An 18127-nucleotide genomic window follows, 5' to 3' on the forward strand; every position below is an offset into this window, starting at 1 on the left:
TATTGGTCACACACGGTTGACACACGAGTTTCTGCTGAAGGGCCAACACCAACCGTATTGCGAGGACTGCTTAGTACCTTTAACAGTGAGGCATTTGTTGACCGAATGCCCTAATTTTACTAACTTAAGAAATAGATATCTGTTTGAGGCTCGAGGTGAGGATGGCAGGTTTATCCTTGCCAAGATTCTTGGACATGATGTGTCTTACTATGCGAGCGGAATTTTTAGATTTATTTCAGAAGCAGGTCTTCTGAAAACTATTTAACTATTGTAATGACTTCTTAATTTTTATGGTTTTAATTGAATTTGCTTTTAATTTTCATATACAGTAAATGGTATCGGCGTCAATGACCTTAGATGTCAGGATGCCAGAAAACTTTCAATCAATCAATCAATCAGTCTCATGTCCTCTTCCCTTAAAGAACTCGGGCCCTCTTGCAGAACACCAAAGACTTTCCTGCACTGAAAGGGTATGCTGTAGTTAAGATATCCAAGAACATTGCTTCTTTTGACTTGTGCACCTTCATCCTAGGTAATCCAAGGAGATTCTGGAGAGCCTGGTTTGAGGGTAAGAAGCCTAGGATATCACATCTACCCTAACCTTCAGAAAGAACCTGTCAGTAGCACTTGTCTTGGAGGTAAGAGTATGCTGCCCACAAAAGTTTACCCAGAGGTCCCTGGATAACCTTATCCATGGTTCTGCAGTAGCTATTCAACAATCGTGTTGTAACTTGAGCTCCCGTTATTGCGATTACGACATAAGTCTAGAAGAAGAAGTAGAATGCTGGGCTGTTCTTCCTTTCCGTTTTCCTTTTTGTTGAAGCAGTCTTTTTATTATATGCTCGATCCAACATTAAATGTAGGAGAGCCTCGCGACCAAGTAGCTTTTCCTTACAGACAAGTTCTGTATTGAAGTATCCATCCTCCCAGATGAGGTGGAGGATGGATGAAACGTATGCAATCCATTTCTTACAATGACCATACACTTAGACAATATCCTTACTGATATGGAACCATCCAGGAATACCTAACAGGGACTACTTCATGCTCATTTTGTTACGGTGTTGACAGGATTCATAACTTTTCCATTTCTCCAAGATCAAAGTGCATCGACATTTCCTGGGTCAATAAACCAGGCAGATTGGTTTGATGGACATTTCATCTCCAAAGGATGATTCTCTATTAAGTTACACTGCCAGCTTCAACCACCCCACAAGCCCTAGGTTATGGTCAAAGTGAAGGTTACGCTATCTGGCGTGTGGGAGATCCCTACCCACCAACTACCTCTACTACCTCTTTGAAATTTTAAATGACTGTTTACAGCTTTGCTGAAGTCATATTTCTTTTAAAAGTCTCAGGGTTGTATGGCTAGGAAAAATATTCATTAGAAACTTGATATTTTTCTTAATGATTGTGCCTTAAGATATTGGCTTTCATAGGTAGCAGTACATTATATAGCTGAAGGATATTTTTTTTAAAAGGTATATAGTACAGTACCTGTATTAGCTCATATGCATTATTCATAGTACTAGGGAGTAGGAGTCAGAACAGTTATGGTATTAGTTATAGGCAATATGAGTAGATTTGTTTCTCATGTAATGCTTTTTCGTGTATACAAACCATTTGTCCTTTAAAATAAGTAATGTCTTTGTCAGATCTAGAACTGCTGTTGAATTCATTAATGATGTAGTTAGTGACAGGTGTTGAGAGCATGCGAGTAGCCCCGCCCACTTTCCTATGAATGACTCTTCACTTTTGTCTTTGGCTGCAATGAGTACGGTCTTTCAGAAGTGAATGGTTGATAGTTGGATTCATCATAGATGTGAAATAAGAGTTTCATGAGTGTGGGGAAAAAGTTGGATATTGCAAGTGGTCTATGTCTAGAGTTTCACACTCCCTCTGGGTTTCTTGTAGAGGGCATGGTAGTTCACAATTATCTCCATGTGCCGAGTGGAAAATGTGGTTGCCTGTTCAGTGGCAGGCATATGCTTTGAGGAGAAAGAAGGAGGCTAAGTCTTCTCCAATACCATCCTTGGCAACTTGTAAAAGAATGGTTAGAGACTTGCAGTCCCCTTTCTCCTCATTGAGTTCTCCTGTCATTGAAGCTTCTAAGTATATGCCCCTGGCTCAGTTCTAGGGTATTACGCTTCAGGAGCAGAACATCTTTAATCTTCATCAGCAAGTTGCCAAGGGTTTGTGGGAAGATGGAGTTCCCCAGTGATTGCTGCACACCAGCATGTGTTGGAAGCTCTCCTGTAGCCATGCACGTGTCCAACGACAATTTTGACCTAATGAAGATCATGCTGTGGAGGTAGAACTGTGATGTCATTTTTGAGGGGCTGGTAGCTAAGGCTACCCTGCCCCAGTCTCCCCAGTTATCTCAGCAGTCATCCAAGGACTAGAGACCTAATACCAGTGAACCAGGAGACAATCATTTCAGTTTGGCCAAAACCCAAAAAAGTAGCTAAAAAGACTGCTAAGAAGGCTCCCGCCCCTTTAGTAGTAAAAGTAGAAAACTGGAAGGGCATAAAAAACTTTGCTGCCAGTGAAACCTGTTTTTGTTACCCCTGTGATTGTTGTTTCAGTGCTGTTCACACATGGGCTTTGAGCTCCCACCTCCCTTAGTCAGTGATCCCCATCCTCCTTGAGTCTGTGTTACAAGTGCCATGGAGTGTGCCTATATGGCTTCCCCTGTGACAGAGATGGCCAGTGTTGTAGTTTCTGCCAGAGCTGCCCATGTGGTTTTTGCCATGGGGGATAGTTGTCGTCGGTGATTGTTCAGACCTCGACTTCTCTTCTTACAGAGCCTGAGGGGAAAGTTGGTTAAAGAAGAAAGTGCGTTTCCTCCTCCTCCTTCCCCTCTTCCTCTCAAACCTCGACTTCTCTTCTTGCAGAGCCTGGAAGGAAAGATTGTAAGAGGAAAAATAGAGTTTGCTCCTCTTTCTCCTCTGAGTCTGACACTTCTAAGAGGAAGTAGTCCAGGAAGCCTATGGGACTCTTGCCATCACTTCTCTTTTGGGGATATGGACTGCTCTTGTTGGGCCACAGTATCTGTGGACCTGAAACTGAGGTCCTTTGCTTTGGTCTCTGATGGCTGGTGTGGGTACCTTGGAGGCCTGGCTGGTGAGAGATATACAATCCCAGCAATCTTAACCTTTGCTAATTGTTGGAAGAACTGGGGAGCCCTCCTTCACCTTTCCTACCAATGGGCGAGTGCTGCTTAATTCTCCAACTGGAATGCTCTGGTATTCCAGATTGAAAAGATGGCACCTCTCAAGGAGCTAGCAATCAAGTGTTGGTGGCAGAGGGGCTACAGCCCTTTTTTTTTATGAGTATGAATCCAAGGCTTACTCTCCACCTTGATCAACAAGTAAAGGTACGTAGTACTTTTGTCTTCAGTTTGTCTGGTGACAGATATCTTCCTCTCACTATGACAACCAGTCAGGGCCATCATCAGCCCCTGATAATGTTGCAGTTTCTATCCCTGTCAGAGAGCTCATATTTATGGTGGGGTAGATCTCCGGAACAGCCTGCTGAATCCCAAACCACTGTGAGGGTTGATGGTACTCAGGATTCTCTTACCCTGAAGGTTCCAGACCTTGGCCCAGAACCTACCGAAGCAGTGAACCCAAAGTTGGAGTGTTCCTTCATTGAGGTTCTTGTACTTATTCATGAATGCAATGAACTGAGTTCGGCAACTATGGCACCAGCTTTGAGTAGTACCTTGGTCATTGATTGGCACTTTGATTCCCTTCTAGTGTCTAGACCTTTTTTGGAGTTGCCAGGGTCAATACCTTCTCAGTAGATGCCATGGTCAGGTCATGCTAGTTTGGCAATATATCAAATTTAAGATTAAATCTGTGGATCTGAGAATACTCTTGCTTTTATTGGTCCAATGAGAGCCTGGCCTTGCACTCTTGAGACAGGGAATGTTTTATTTGCCAGTCTGCATCATCACCTTTTCAGCTCTGGCCCACTTGCATAAAATATGTCTGTTGATATATCTCGACAGTTAGTCAATTGTGGTCACCTTAGAGGGTCATTTGCCACAGGATCGAGACCGTTTTCTCCTTATTTGTTGCCATGTGGGATCAGGACAAATAAGAAGCAGCGGGAATATTTCCATGAGATGATTGCATCAGCAAGCTCAGAGAATTAGCACAACCATTTCTGTCCAAAACACAAGACAGTACTTCCAGCTCTCCATTGGCAAAGTCTTTTTGGCCTCCTTTCTTTGGAGAAACTTGTTCTACATGGGTACCTCCACCAGAGATCCCTTTGGTAGTGTTATAGGATCACTTAACGGCCTCCAGTATCTCCCAAGCCATCCTGTTCCAGTAGGAAAGAGACTTTACGGTCTGATCCTACCTGGTGGCTATATGAAGACAACTTCACCATGGAAATCCCACTTGACTTCCCACCCCCGGATGTCCAACTGTTCAAAGATACGTTGAAGTAAGGGTAGGGTGCACACCTAGGTTAACTGGTTGCATCACGTGAGTGGTCAATAGAAGAGAAGCATCTGGACATCAATATCCTGGAAATGCAAGCAGGGTTTCTAGCTCTTCAACCATTTCAAGTGGATTTGAGGAGGCATTCAGTAGTGTTGATGAGCAACAAAATCTCAGTACTGTAACTTACATTAACAAGGAATGGGGCATGTTTTTACTAATTCTTTGCAAGTTGACAAAGCAGATGGACATTAGGCAGAGTGTCACACTAGATAGCTATCAGCCAAATACAATCCAGGTAAGCAGCATGTACTAGCAGAAACACTCAGTTGCCAGGAATAGGTTATAGGATCAGAGTGGTCCCTATATTGTTGAGTAGTGGAGAGGTTTTTTGCCTTGTGTGAGTCACTGGGAATACTGTAGACCTGTTTGCTACAGGGCTAAACAGGAAGCTCCCTTTGTTTTATTCCACCATTGAAGACCCGTGGACATTGTTCGAGAACTCCTTCACACCCACCAACACCCATAAGGTCACCTAAACGTCTATGCTTTTCTCCATTCAGACTTATTTGCTGGGTGATCAACACTTGGTTGATCAAGCGAGGCCTTAGGATAACCCTGGTGGCTCTCGGCTCCCAGATAGCTGAGTGGTATCCCGATCTAGCACTTCTAGTCTAGGTCCCGAGAGAACTACCCCCATGGAACGTGCTTCTCTGTCAGCCACACCTTCAGAGGTATCACTACCTGTAAACTTGCTTGCACTTCATATTTAGACTATTCAACATCTTTGAGCAAAAGGCTTTTTGCAAGGGACTACATAAATGTCTGCAGACCTACAACAGTCCTCTACAACACTCTACCAAGGAAAGGGGGACATCTGCTGTTGGTGTTGTGGAAAAAGTACTTCTCCAGTCGAAGCATCTCTAGTGTAGATTGCGAAGTTTTTTATCTACCTTTGCAGAGAGGAGTGCTACCATTCAGCCTTGAGCACAGTTTTGGTTAAGGGCATATACCTCTCCTCCAAGTGAGAGTTGTCCTAGCTCATAGGAGCTTCAATCAGTGTTATCCACCCTGGAACCTCAGGCCTCTGTAGTGGGACATGACCAATGTTCTCAGTTCTCTTATGGGTACACCATATTAGCCTTTGCGAAGGTTGTCAGACAGATCTAACTCTCAAGACTCTTTTTGATAGCCTTAGCATTGGTGAAGAGATTAGACGAGTTGCACGGTCTCTGTTATGTAATGACCCACACTGTGGTTTGGAAAGAGGTCTACTTTAGTTGTATGCCATTTGTGGCCAAAACCCAGGCCCCTTCATCACGCGACACCAGGTTTAAGACCTCCATCTCCTCTCTTTTTTAAGCATAGAGTGGTAATCGAGGAAATGCTTTTGTGTCCCATGAGAGCTCTGTGGAGCTACCTGAAGAAGACTTGACATCTCAGGCCTGAGTATCAACATAAGCCTTAGCACTGGTAGAGCCAAGAAAGAGGTGTCATGAGATGATCCAGAGCATACACTTTGACTGCTGTTTGGGTCTAAGTTCCAACTTGAACAACAGCTCACGAAGTCAGGTATCGGTCGCATTTTAGCCAGCAAGAAGAATCCTGTAGTCAGCCAGGTGATGAACGGAGGAGTTTGGAATTGCCATATCACTTTCAACACCTTCTATTTAAGGGAGTATGCTCACAAGTCCTTTGACACTTTTGTTCTTGGCTCTATGGTGGGTGGTCAAGTACAGTAGTTGAGTATCTAGCCCCGTTCCCACTAGGAACAGGCTTTCTACTTCTTTCCTTCCCCTCATTTGTGGGGGATTGGACATTGATGCTGTTAAATTGTGCAGTACTTCTCAGCAACAACCATATTAGATCAGATCTGTAAAAAGTAGTTATCCCCCATCCTCCTTTAGTTATGGAGAGGATAGGAAAATGAATTCGAAAACCATTAGTCATCATACACCAGATATTTAATTCCAGACTGTCTTCCTTTTGCTGGAGAAGGATTCCTTCATTGACTAATTGCCAGGTACAACCACGTACAGGCCAAACCGCATCAGCCTACTCATCCTTATGATGGATAGAAACGGGGTTACTTGAGTCATCTCCCTCGCTCCTGTATGAGTCCAGGCAGATTGACATACTGTATTCCAGGGCAGACAAAGAGCCAATCAGTTTGGTTCTAAGGGGACCTCCTACCCACCAATTAGTGAATCCCCCTATTTTAAAGAATGAAAGGTATACATATGAGTAGGAAGAAATAGATTTAAAAAGTTATTTGAATCTTTAGTGGTGATACAAAACTGAGTTCTTTAAAGTTAAATTTCTCACTTCAGTCCAGAGCCAAAGGTCAAGTGTGGAAAATCTTTGATAGGAAATTTGGTGGTGTTACTCGCCTGTGTTCACCACCTGTCGTAAATTACCTCATTAACAAGCTCAAACTGTCATTCTAACTCCACTGAAGACATTACCTAATTTTTCCTACTCATATACAAACCATTGTCCTTAAATATGAGTATGACCTTAGCGATGTTAGAATAGTCATTAAGATACAGTACAGTATAAGTTAGTTATAACTATAGGTGAGTGGTGGAGGAGACCCACCCACCTGACAGTCAGCAAGACTAGTACTTTTGACTCAGGCCACAAGTAGTACACAAGTACCCTTGATGCATCTCAAATTTTGGGTCTTTAAATTTTTTTTTTGTGTGTGTGTTATTCTCTTTCCATGAAAAGTGGATAAGTTTGCAGATATGTGGTTTTTATGGGTAAACTTGGAAAAATTAAGTGAAAAGCAGAAGGATATGCAGTAGTTTCCCGGTAAAGCAATAAGAAGTGTAGCACAATTTATGCAAACCTGCCATTAATTCTAATCATCCAGTACCTTCAGCAGGGGGACTTGACTGTTACCAGTCATCCCCGCATTATGTTTGTCTGTACAACACCCACGACAAACTGATTCTAAGAAAGTTGATGTTTCTTGTGCATCAGTGGGCCTCTGTCAGTGGGAAAATGTTTCTTTTGCTGGCAGGACATATGAAGCTGCCCCTCCGTTGTCTTCCCAACTCCTGCTAAACCTGTAAATATGCTGAAGGATGTGACACCAGCTGGTGTTGTCTCTGCTGCTGGAGGCTAACAATTCTTTCTGCAGAAGGGAGTACAGTAGAAACAACTATGGAGAAATAGAGAAAAGCTAACAGTGACTCCCTCATCCAATTTGCAGTTACCTTCAAGAATCCAAGCCCTTCGTATATGGCTGTGGCGGGACCTTGTATTTGGCACCCTGTTAGGATTGCTTTGAAGAAAGCTCGATTGTGACCTCCAGCCGCTGCTGCTCCTAAGAAAGGTTCAGCCAATGCTCCACCCTTGCATACCTAGCCTGGCCAATACAGGAGTAGAGGTGAAATGGGAGGAAGGTATTCTGAAGTTGGCAGTCACCTTTTTCCAATTGCTGTGAGTAAGGGGTTGCTTGTCATGTTATTGGGCTATGTGGAACAGAGCAGTAGTTTGTAGAAGCCCTTCTTATTTCCTTTTGAAGTCTCTGAAATCTATGGCCTTGTCTGCAGAGTAAAAAGCATTGGATAAGAATGTGCTTGAAGTTGTTAAGAGACAGTTCTCCAGTGTTCTAAAGTCAACTCTTCCATGTGGAGAAGTCTATCAGGGCATGGATACTAGTCATTGGCCTCTCAATGCTGTTCATCATGGTGATAGCAAATATCATATAATTGCTATTAGAGAAGAAGACTTCATACTTTCATTGGATCTGAAGGATTTTTATTTTCAAATACCTTTTCTTCAGTCATACAGAAATTGCCTCTGCTTCATACTCAAGGGAGTAGTGTACTATTTCGAAGTTCTGACCTTTGTTCTGTCAATCTTTTCCCCAAGTTTTAATGGGAGTGTTCATTCTGGTCTCAGCTTGGACCCACTCGAACAGGACACGGCTGTTAAGATATCTCAATGACTGGGTAGTCCTGCCCTTTTCCAAGGGTCAGTTGTTTCAGGTTTAAGATTGATTACTCTCCTTTTGTCATAATCTGGGTATTGTGGGAAATTGGGAAAAGTTTAAATCTCATGATCAAGCAGAGAATGAAGTACCTGGGCATGCTGACACTGTAGCAGGTAAAAGCTAGTGTCTTCCCTTCAGAAAACACTTTGCATATAGATGGGGGATTCATCAAGATTGTTTGTGATCCCTCATGTTTGTAGTTCTTGTTCAAGTGAGAACTCCCAACTTGGCTGTGGCAATGTTTTGTGGAACCCCCTCTCCTCGGAGAAACTTGTTCCACATGGGCATTTCCACCAGCGATTGCTTCAGCAATCTCTTATCCTATCTTGTTTTAGTTGATCAGGAGGAATAAGACAATCTTTTGTAGTTCCTGAATTGTGAAAACTTTACCATGGGTTTTCCACTCAACTCTCCACCTCCATGGATAGTTTTGTTTTTGATGAATCCAAAGGGGGTTGGGATGCATACCTGAAGGACCAAGTCACCTCAAGGGTGTAGTCCTCAGAGGAAAGCTCCCGTATATCAAACTTATAGAAATGTCAGTAGTATTCCTAGTACTGCTAGCTTTCCAATAGAGTTTCATAGGGCACTCAGAAATGCTTATGAGCAACAACGCTATTGTCGTAGTGTACGTCATCAAGCAAGGAGGGACTCTTGTATAGCCTTTGGTTGTTGAAGAAGCGGGTGCACATCTGGGCAATGGACAGTGCTTTATAACAGTCAGCAGGATTTATTACAGGCAAGTGGGATATACTTTCAGACACACTGAGTTGCCGGAGGTAAGTTGTAGGTTCAATGTGGTCCCTCCTTGCGTGGGGTGGAAAGCTTCTTGCTCTCTGAGAATCAAGTTGTTCACCCCATAGCTATACAGGAAACTCACGGTGTTTGGTTTCCCGTTTGAGACCCAAAGGAAGGATTTATAAATGCTGTCCAACACCCATGGGGCTCATCTGGATGTCTCTGCCTTTCCCCCTGTTCAGCCTAATTTGCCAGCTGATCAACGGAATTTTGATCACTCCAGGTCTCAGGTGGCACCCAGATGACCACAAGACAAGTGGGATGCTAATCTGTCAACATGTTTTGTCGAGTTCACAAGAAAACTACACAATGTAACACTTCTCTGTATGTGAAATCGTATGCACTTTACTGTTGGAGACTTTACTGCATTTCTGAGCAGGAGGCTTTTCCCAAAGGACTACAGTACTTGGATGTTGTACCTACAACAGTCCTCTGCAGTTGCCTACCAAGGAAAGTGGCCCATTTTCTACAATTGGTCTCGTAGAACGGGTATTTTTCTTGTTGGAGCATCTCCAAGAGCATGTTGCAGATTTTCTCATTCCTCTCTTCACCGAAAGAAGAGAGACTGTCATGTTAAGAAAGGCTACTGCCAAGCCTTGAGCACAGTGAGAGTCACTTCCAACTGAGGAACATCAACTCTCTTATGGGAATTGTCTATGCTCACTAGGAGTTTCAAATAGTTTTGGCCACCTTGGGAACTCGAGTCATGAGCGGGATTTGACACTTATTCTTAAGTCTAATATGTACGCCTTAAAAGTCTTTGAGATGAGCATCAGACAGAGATCTAACTCTGTAGATGGTCGTCTGGCTAACCCTAGCTTCAATGAAACGAGTTGGTAAGATTTTAGCATGTAGTATGTCACTAAACATTCCAAAAGATGGAAGGAGGTATTTTTTAATTTATTCCCGAGTTCATGGATAAGACCCTAAACCCAGCTGCTCATGATAACAGGTTCAAGTCCTTCTCCATCTTTTCTCAGGTGTTCAAAGGCCATCAGAATAAATGTCGTTGTTCTAGGGCGGCTTGACTGTTCTGTGTTCAGGAGACATGGCACTCCAGACCTGAGCTCCAAAGACTTTTCTTAGCACTGGCAAGATAAAGAGAAAGATATCCAAAAACACTGTTTCATTCTAGCTTCGGCAGACCATAACTTTTGCCTATATCTTGACCAGCGAAGGGGTTGGAGGCCCAACTCAGACAAAGTTTCGCAAAGCTATGGATATTGGGTCTGTAGCACTCAGGAAGACCCTGTCTGTGGGTCTGGTTGCTGCTCAACAGATTATGTAGCCAGTCTACCTTTCTCATGAGAGAGAATGCATCTTGTCTAAAATAACAGTTTTTGTATAACCTTTGAATGAAAGGTAAAATGACTGGTGCTCTACATTTCTTTCTTGTCTCCTCTTGGGGTCACAGGAGCTGTGGCTGCTATGAGCTTTAACAGACTTCAGATGCAGGTGAGCTTCATAATCGAGCTACCTTTCTTTACAGAAGGATCTGTTGAGAACTATCTCCTCCATCCTCCCAGGCCAAGTGGTAGATGGATAGAATGTATTTAATTGCATTTCTTATAATTACAAATACATTTTGACAACATATCCCCAATGTTAGCTGGTTGACAGGAGTCAACACCTTCGCTTTTGTACAGTACCAGGTACTCTATGACTATTTCTTAGAAAGTTGAATCAACCTGTAACTTTGTTCATAGTGACTCCTCTCTCATAAGTACAAGTCTCCTATTAAAGGACAAGGGTTTGTATTCATGTTGGAGCAAATAAAATTTTTAAAAAGAATTTGTATTTTTCCTAATGGTACAGACCTTGGTTCTTTAAGTTACACTTCTCCCTTAACCACCTCAGAAGTCCCAGGCATAAAAGTCAAAAGTGCTAGTCTTGCTGACTGACAGGTTTTGGGGTCGGGGTTTCTCCGCCACCCACCAGTAGTTTCAAGTATCCTTGTTCAATTTTAACGACCATTTCAACTTCGCTGAAGTCATACTCTTATTAAAGGACTTAGGTTTGTATAGTAAGGATGATTAGAAATCAGTTTAAAATTTGTGATTTCAAAGGAATCTGGTTTGTATAGCTATGAAAAATGCAAAGTTCTTTCAAGATTTGTTACTTCTCATACTAGGAGTTAATATTTATTCAAGAATTTATAGTTGAAGAATTTGGGAAGTTTTAGCCAAAAGTTATAAAAGTGAGTAATTTTCTTTCAAATTAACTATACTGTATATCTTTAGAATTCTTTTGTACTATATTACAGATCCAGCTGTGATCTGTAAAGCAAAACCTCACCTCTAGCATTCTCCTGACCAGCTATAGGGAGACACAATGATGGTTAGTGAAATGATTTTTTTCTAACTGTCAACTGTGGTTAACAGCAATGAAATAAAAGCATTGCTGCAAGATCATACTGTACTATGTTTTGAAATATGATGCTCTGATATACAGTATATGCATGTTTTATATATAGTACAGTAACTGTACCTTCTCAAATGTATTTTCAAGATTTAGAATAAAAGGGCCCTTGGATAATACGGTAGCGTCTTTAAACTATTCTGACCATTGAATGTATGTGACGGATTTGCCTAGTAATAATTTTATACATATTTGTTCCGTAACCGAAATACAAACCACGCTATTTAATTACGGGTATTACTTTCGGCGTAGCTGAAATGATAAGCCGTTAGATTTTTAACGAGGGTTTACTACCCCTTCGCTAGTTAGCGAGGGGGTAGGGGAGGGGTAGCTAGCTAACCCCCCCCCCCCTCACACACCGGTGAGTAGCTCACTTTGCTTTTGGCTCGGGTGATGAACAAACGTGTCTGCTCCCACCCTCGCTTATTGACAGCCTTAATCTTTTTTGCTTTTTCTTTGCAGTGTGTGCTTGGAAGTTGGCCTCTACCATTATGCGGAAGTGCCCCGGATTACCTGACCGCCCTTGTAGTATATATATGTCGGCGGTCGAAACGGACCCTCACACCTTATGTCCGTAATGCAGGGGCCAACGGTGTGATAGAGACAAAGTGTGTAGTGAGTGTAGGGAGTGGTCTACTTCCCAGTGGGAGAGGTTTTCCCGGGGCTAGAAGAAGAAGTCCAAAAGGGATCTTTCTCCTTCAAGGGTTTCCTTGAAGAAAGAAAATTCCAAGGACTCTTCTTCCGTAGCCCGAACCTTCCCCGAAGCTCCCGCTCGAGCGGTCTCTTCCGAGAGGCCGTCGAGTGGTAGCGTAGGCCGTTCTTTTGTTGACCAACCTCGGGGTTTGGGAGAGGGAGTTGCCTCCCATAGCGAGGCAGCTCCTCCTCCTCCCCCGGGGGAGGATTTATCTATTAACACTGTTGCTAATGATGATTTGTTGCAGCTTTGGGCTTCCTTGGGGCTTAAGGGCTCGCCCTCCAGGGAAGCCCTGTTTGACTTAATCCAGTTGGGGGCTGCTGTCAAACAGTAGCCGGCAGTAGCAGAGGTTGACCCTCTGTCTATTGTCGACGTTGTTGTGGCAGGGGCCTCCGACGAGTTAGGACAAACCCCTACCTTGGTTCCCGATGCAGCTGAAGGCTTAGTTTCTCCTTCCGAACATCCTTCGAGGGAGGAGCTAAGTCCAACGGTCTCTCCTGCAGGTGATTCTCCCCCTCGGGGGAGTTCACTAACAGAGACTCCTCTTTGGAGGACTGACGAAGGTCTGCCTGCCGCCCCCAGAGGATGTATCCGTCGGAAGGCTCGCCCTACTATTTGCCGTAGAGGCCTTCCTTCTCCTCACAAGGGAATTAGGAGGCGCCTCTTCGGCTCTTCTCCGTGGCAGTCCCCCGCAGAGGATCCTCCTCGCTGTGTACCGACCGTTGCAGTTGCATCCTTGGACACCTCTGCTGATCTTTCTCCTTCGCCTGCCAGACCTTCGGACCTGCTGTCTCCGTTCCTGGCTGCTGACGCACTTTGGGTGCCCACGCATCCCGTTTTCAAACGGGCACCAGTCCCTTCGGGGCAAAAGGGGCTTTCTCACAATGTGAGCAAGTTCCTTAAGCGCCAGGTATCCCCTGCACTCCAACGTTCTCCTGCGCGCTCGCCTGCGGTGAAGTCCTCTCTCCTCAGAACTTCATCCTCGGAGACAACGCTCCAGAGACCGTCTGCAGCTGAGACTACTCGCCATCGCTCTCCTGCTCGCCAGCACTCTCCTGCGCCCCAGCTCTCTCCTGCTCACCAGCGCTCTCCTGTTCGCCTGCGATCTTCTCCTCGCCAGTGTACAACTGCGTGCCCCGCGCGCCCACGATCTCCTGCTCACCAGCGCTCTTCACCTGCGCGCCAGCGTTCGCCTGCGCGCCCACGATCTCCGCGCAAGAAGGAAGAACCGAGTTTCTCCTTCTCTTCAGCGTTCGCCTACGCCATAGGACCCCGCCAGCTCGTCAGCCATCGCCTACGCACCATCGCGCGCAGACACCAGTTCCTGCTGTGCGCCCTCCTGCACGCCCACGCGCTAGGGGTAACACCCCTGCGCGTGGGCGCTCACCTAGAGCTCGCCGAGATCCTGCGCGCCCACGCACTCGCGAACAATCTCCATCGCGCGTGCAAACGCTTGCACTCCCGCCTGCGCTTCTCCAGATCGCGCAAATGCTCGCCATCGATCTCCTGAGCGCCCGCGCGCTCCATCGCCTGCGCGCCATCGCTCGCCAGCACGCCAATGCTCCCTCTCCCCATCTCTGAGATCTCCTACGCGCCCGCGCGCACCCTCACCTGTGTGCAGTCGCTCTCCTACATGCCCTACGCGCCATCGTTCGCCTGCGCGCCATCGCTCGCCTGCGCGCCATCGCTCGCCAACGCTCGCCCTCGCCATCATCCCTGCGCGCGATCCTAGTAGAGTACTATCGCGCGTTTCTCATCGGGAGGCATAACGCGAGCTATCGCACGAGCCTACAGGAACGAGAGTAGCCAGGTCATCCTCACCCCCCCCCTGCAAGCGCAGACCAGCGCGCTCGCAGGAGGGAGGGAAATCACCAGATGGGTCCAGGAACCAACCTTCCTCTTCTTCCCTTTCCTTCCAGGCAGGTCCAGCAGTCGTGTCTACTCCAAAGGATCGCCCGATCCCCTTGCCTTCAGAGGGAGTCTCTGACAGCGCTGCTGTCAGTAAGCAGCCATGGTTTGGATCCCTCATCAGAGCTGTCGTGCAGGCTGTCAAACCTGCCTTCACTGAGATGGGTCTCAAAACTATGGCGGCTCCGACCCCACTGAAGAGATAGAGAGGAGTAGAAACCGTGGTAACTTCTCCGAGGGTCAAGCTGGCTCCTCGGACATCCTTGAGGAAGGCTTCCTCTCCCCCCCAGACGTTTTCTCCCTCCCGTAGACGAGCATTTTCCGTTCTCAGGGGAGTCTTACGAGGTGAGGCGTTCTCCCATCGCACCAATGTGAGAAACCCCACCTCGCGCTGGAGAATCGTCCCAGGTTGGAGCAGAGAAGAGCCCTCAGACGTCGTTGTTGGAGTCCTGTATTCCTCCCAGGAGGGAACCCAAGGATTCCAAGACAGTCCCCAAGTCATCCTCAAGGATCCGTCCAGAACCTACAAGACCCGCGGAGAACGTCCACGTGTCCCCCCAAGAAGAGCCTTTGGGGACGGGAGACTTCGCTGTCAGTTCTCCAGGAGGGGAGCCACAAGAGTCAGAGCATGCCTTCTGGCAAGTCCTGACCCTGATGAAGCATCTCAACAGGATTCCTGATCCTGAGATTCCTCCTCGCGAGGGCAAGGACACGGTCCTGGACTGAGTCTTTGGCACTCAGAAACCCGCTAAGGCCAGTGCAGCTTTGCCCTGGTCCCAAGGGGTGAAGAGTGCCAGGGATAAGGTCGAGGGCCAGCTCTCCGAGCGTCCAACAGAGGAGGTACTTCGAGATCACAGAGGAGGCTCGTTTAGCTCTTCCCCTGCACCACTCTGTGGAAGAGCTTACCAAGGGAGTCCCTCTTGAGAGACTCTCTAGCCGGCAAGTGACTTTCTCGGCGACAGAGATCATAAGCCAGGAGAAGGTCGTGAAGTGTGCCATGCAGGCTACTTCGTGGCTTGACATCTGGCTGGGATCTCTCCACATCCTGTTGCGATCCGAAGATTTGTCTAAGGAGAGCACCAGGAAGGCCCTGGAGACCTTCCTCCTCTCGGGCACCTGCACCATTGAGTTTCTGGCCCACCAAGTCTCGAACTTGTGGGCCAACTCAATCCTAAAACGTCGTGATGCGGTGGCAGAGAGGTTCCACGCGAAGGTCCCAGCCGTCGAGGTCAGCAGGCTCAGACATTCTTCCCTTCTAGGGAAGAACCTGTTCGAGCCTAAAGACTTGGAACAGGCAGCCGAGAGGTGGAGGAAGTCCAACCAGGACTCCCTCCTTCATAGGGCTCTTACATCAAAGCCCTATCAACCTCCGGCACCTCAACAACCTCGCCCGTTCAAGACAACAAAACCGGCTGTGGCAGCGAAGGCAACGGTGTCGAAGCCCTTTCCTGTCAAAGACAAGAAAGGCAAAAAGTCTTCCAGGGGAGAAAAGAATCCTAGAGGGAGCGGCCGAGGCCGCAAACGCTAGGATTGGCAGTCCCCCTGCATGTCCACCAGTGGGGGGATGGCTTCAAAGTTGCGCAGACAGGTGGCAGCAACTCGGGGCCGATTCCTGGACGATTTCCGTAATCAGTCAGGGATATCGCGTCCCGTTCATAACATCTCTACCTCCCCTGACAGCGGATCCAGTGTCGTTGAGCTCCTTTGCCATGGGATCGGTAAGGGGCCAAGCCCTACGGGCAGAAGTCCAGACTATGTTAAAGAAGGGCGCTCTCCAGGAGGTCGTCGACGGTTCCCCAGGCTTCTTCAGTCGACACTTTCTTGTAAAGAAGACGTCTGGAGGCTGGAGACCAGTCATCGACCTCTCAGCCCTGGACAGGGTTGTCAAACAAACCCCGTTCAGCATGGAGACGGCGGACACGGTCAGACTTGCGGTGAGACCACAAGACCATGTGTACACTGGACCTGAAGGATGCGTACTTCCAGATCCCAGTCCATCCGTCTTCAAGGAAGTACTCAAGATTCAGCCTAGACAACAAGATCTACCAGTTCAAGGTGCTGTGTTTCGGTCTCTCCACAGCACCTCAGGTATTTACCAGGGTTTTCACACTGATTTTTTCGTGGGCACACAGGATCGGCATCCGTCTCCTCCGCTATCTGGACGACTGGCTGATCCTGGCAGACTCGGAGTCAACCCTTCTTCGACACCAAGACAAGGTTCTGGGACTTTGCCAAGATCTAGGGATCATGGTAAGTCTCGAGAAGTCTTCCCTGCTTCCAACTCAACGACTGGTATATCTAGGCATGATCTTGGACACCAATCTCCACAAAGCCTTCCTATCAGACGACAGGATAGCAAGGCTGAGGAGGGTCGCAGTTCCTTTCCTCAGACGAGAAGAACTCTCAGCTCAATCGTGGTTACGTCTCCTCGGTCACCTTTCTTCTCTGGCCCGTCTAGTTCCAAATGGTCACCTCAGGATGAGATCCCTGCAATGGTGACTCAAGTCCCGGTGGAATCAAGGACACGATTCCCCGGACATCTTGGTCCCAATGGGTCCTGCGGAACGGACGGATCTTCAATGGTGGTTGACAGAGGAAAACCTACGAAAGGGAGTGGATCTTCTCGTCCTCCCCCCCAGATTTGATGCTGTTTTCGGACGCCTCAAAAAAAGGGTGGGGGGGCCCACGTTCTGAACTACAGGACCTCAGGCCTATGGTCAGAATTAGAAAAGTGCCTCCACATAAACCTGCTAGAAATGAAGGCTGTGTATCTGGCACTTCAGCAGTTCCAACAATACCTGTCGGGTCACTCCGTGGTGGTGATGAGCAACAACACCACGGTAGTGGCTTACATCAACAAGCAGGGAGGTACATTTTCACAGCAGCTTTCCCATCTTGCAGTAGAGATACTGAGATGGACCAAAATCCACTCGATTCCACCATCAGCTCGCTTCATTCCAGGCAAGAGGAATGTGCTCGCCGACAGTCTGAGCAGGGCATCTCAGATAGTGAGTACCGAGTGGTCTTTGGATCGTCTAGTAGCCAACAAAGTCCTGACTTTGTGGGGTTCCCCGACGGTGGATCTGTTCACGACAGCCTTGAATTTCAAGCTCCTGCTGTACTGCTCCCCAGTCCCGGACCCCAAGGCACTCTGGCAAGATGCCTTTCAACAACGGGGGGACAACATCGACGTCTACGCCTTTCCCCCGTTCTGTCTGATGAGAAGGGTAATCAACAAGACCAGAATATCGGTCAACCTTTCGATGACCTTAATAGCTCCGCTATGGCATCACGCAGAGTGGTTCGCGGACCTTCTGCAGCTCCTGACGGAACTCCCGAGAGAACTTCCTCCTCGACACGAGCTACTCCGACAACCACATGCCAACATCTTCCACAAAGCCGTAGCATCGCTACGACTTCACGCCTGGAGAGTATCCAGCGTCTCCTCACAGATAGAGGCTTTTCGCAACAAGTTACGGAAAGGATGTTTGGACACCTGCGAAAGTCCTCCGCAGGGGTCTACCAGGCAAAGTGGAGAGTCTTCTGTGGTTGGTGTCATGGAAGGGGTATCTCTCCACTCGATGCCACTATTCCAACAATAGTGGAGTTTCTCGTGTATTTGCGGGAAGAAATGCGCCTTTCAGTCTCGGTAGTGAAAGGCTATCGCTTAGCCTTAAGTCTTGCCTTCAGGCTCAAAGGAATGGACATTTCCTCTTCGCTGGAACTTTCTCTACTCATACGAAGTTATGAACTTACCTGCCCCCAGTCGGAAGTGAGACCTCCTCCATGGAACGTGGTTCGAGTCCTCAGGTCTCTTAAGAGACCTCCTTTCGAACCATTACGCCAGGCTTCTGA

General features: G+C 47.0%; 1 protein-coding gene across 8 annotated transcripts in view; it reads left to right on the top strand.

Moving 5' to 3' along the window:
• maf-S (MAF bZIP transcription factor K) overlaps positions 1–18127 on the top strand; it is a 152890-nt gene that overhangs the window by 35680 nt on the left and 99083 nt on the right. For all 8 annotated transcript variants that reach the window (XM_068370801.1, XM_068370805.1, XM_068370800.1 and 5 more), the window contains exon 2: positions 11516–11589. Coding sequence is in view for 3 of the 8 variants with exons in the window: in XM_068370805.1 (XP_068226906.1) it covers positions 11584–11589 (6 nt within the window). In the remaining 5 variants the exon portion in view is untranslated. The remainder of the gene's footprint in view (positions 1–11515; positions 11590–18127) is intronic.

Source organism: Palaemon carinicauda, chromosome 3 (genome assembly GCF_036898095.1).
Source record: "Palaemon carinicauda isolate YSFRI2023 chromosome 3, ASM3689809v2, whole genome shotgun sequence".
Classification (NCBI taxonomy): domain Eukaryota; kingdom Metazoa; phylum Arthropoda; class Malacostraca; order Decapoda; family Palaemonidae; genus Palaemon; species Palaemon carinicauda.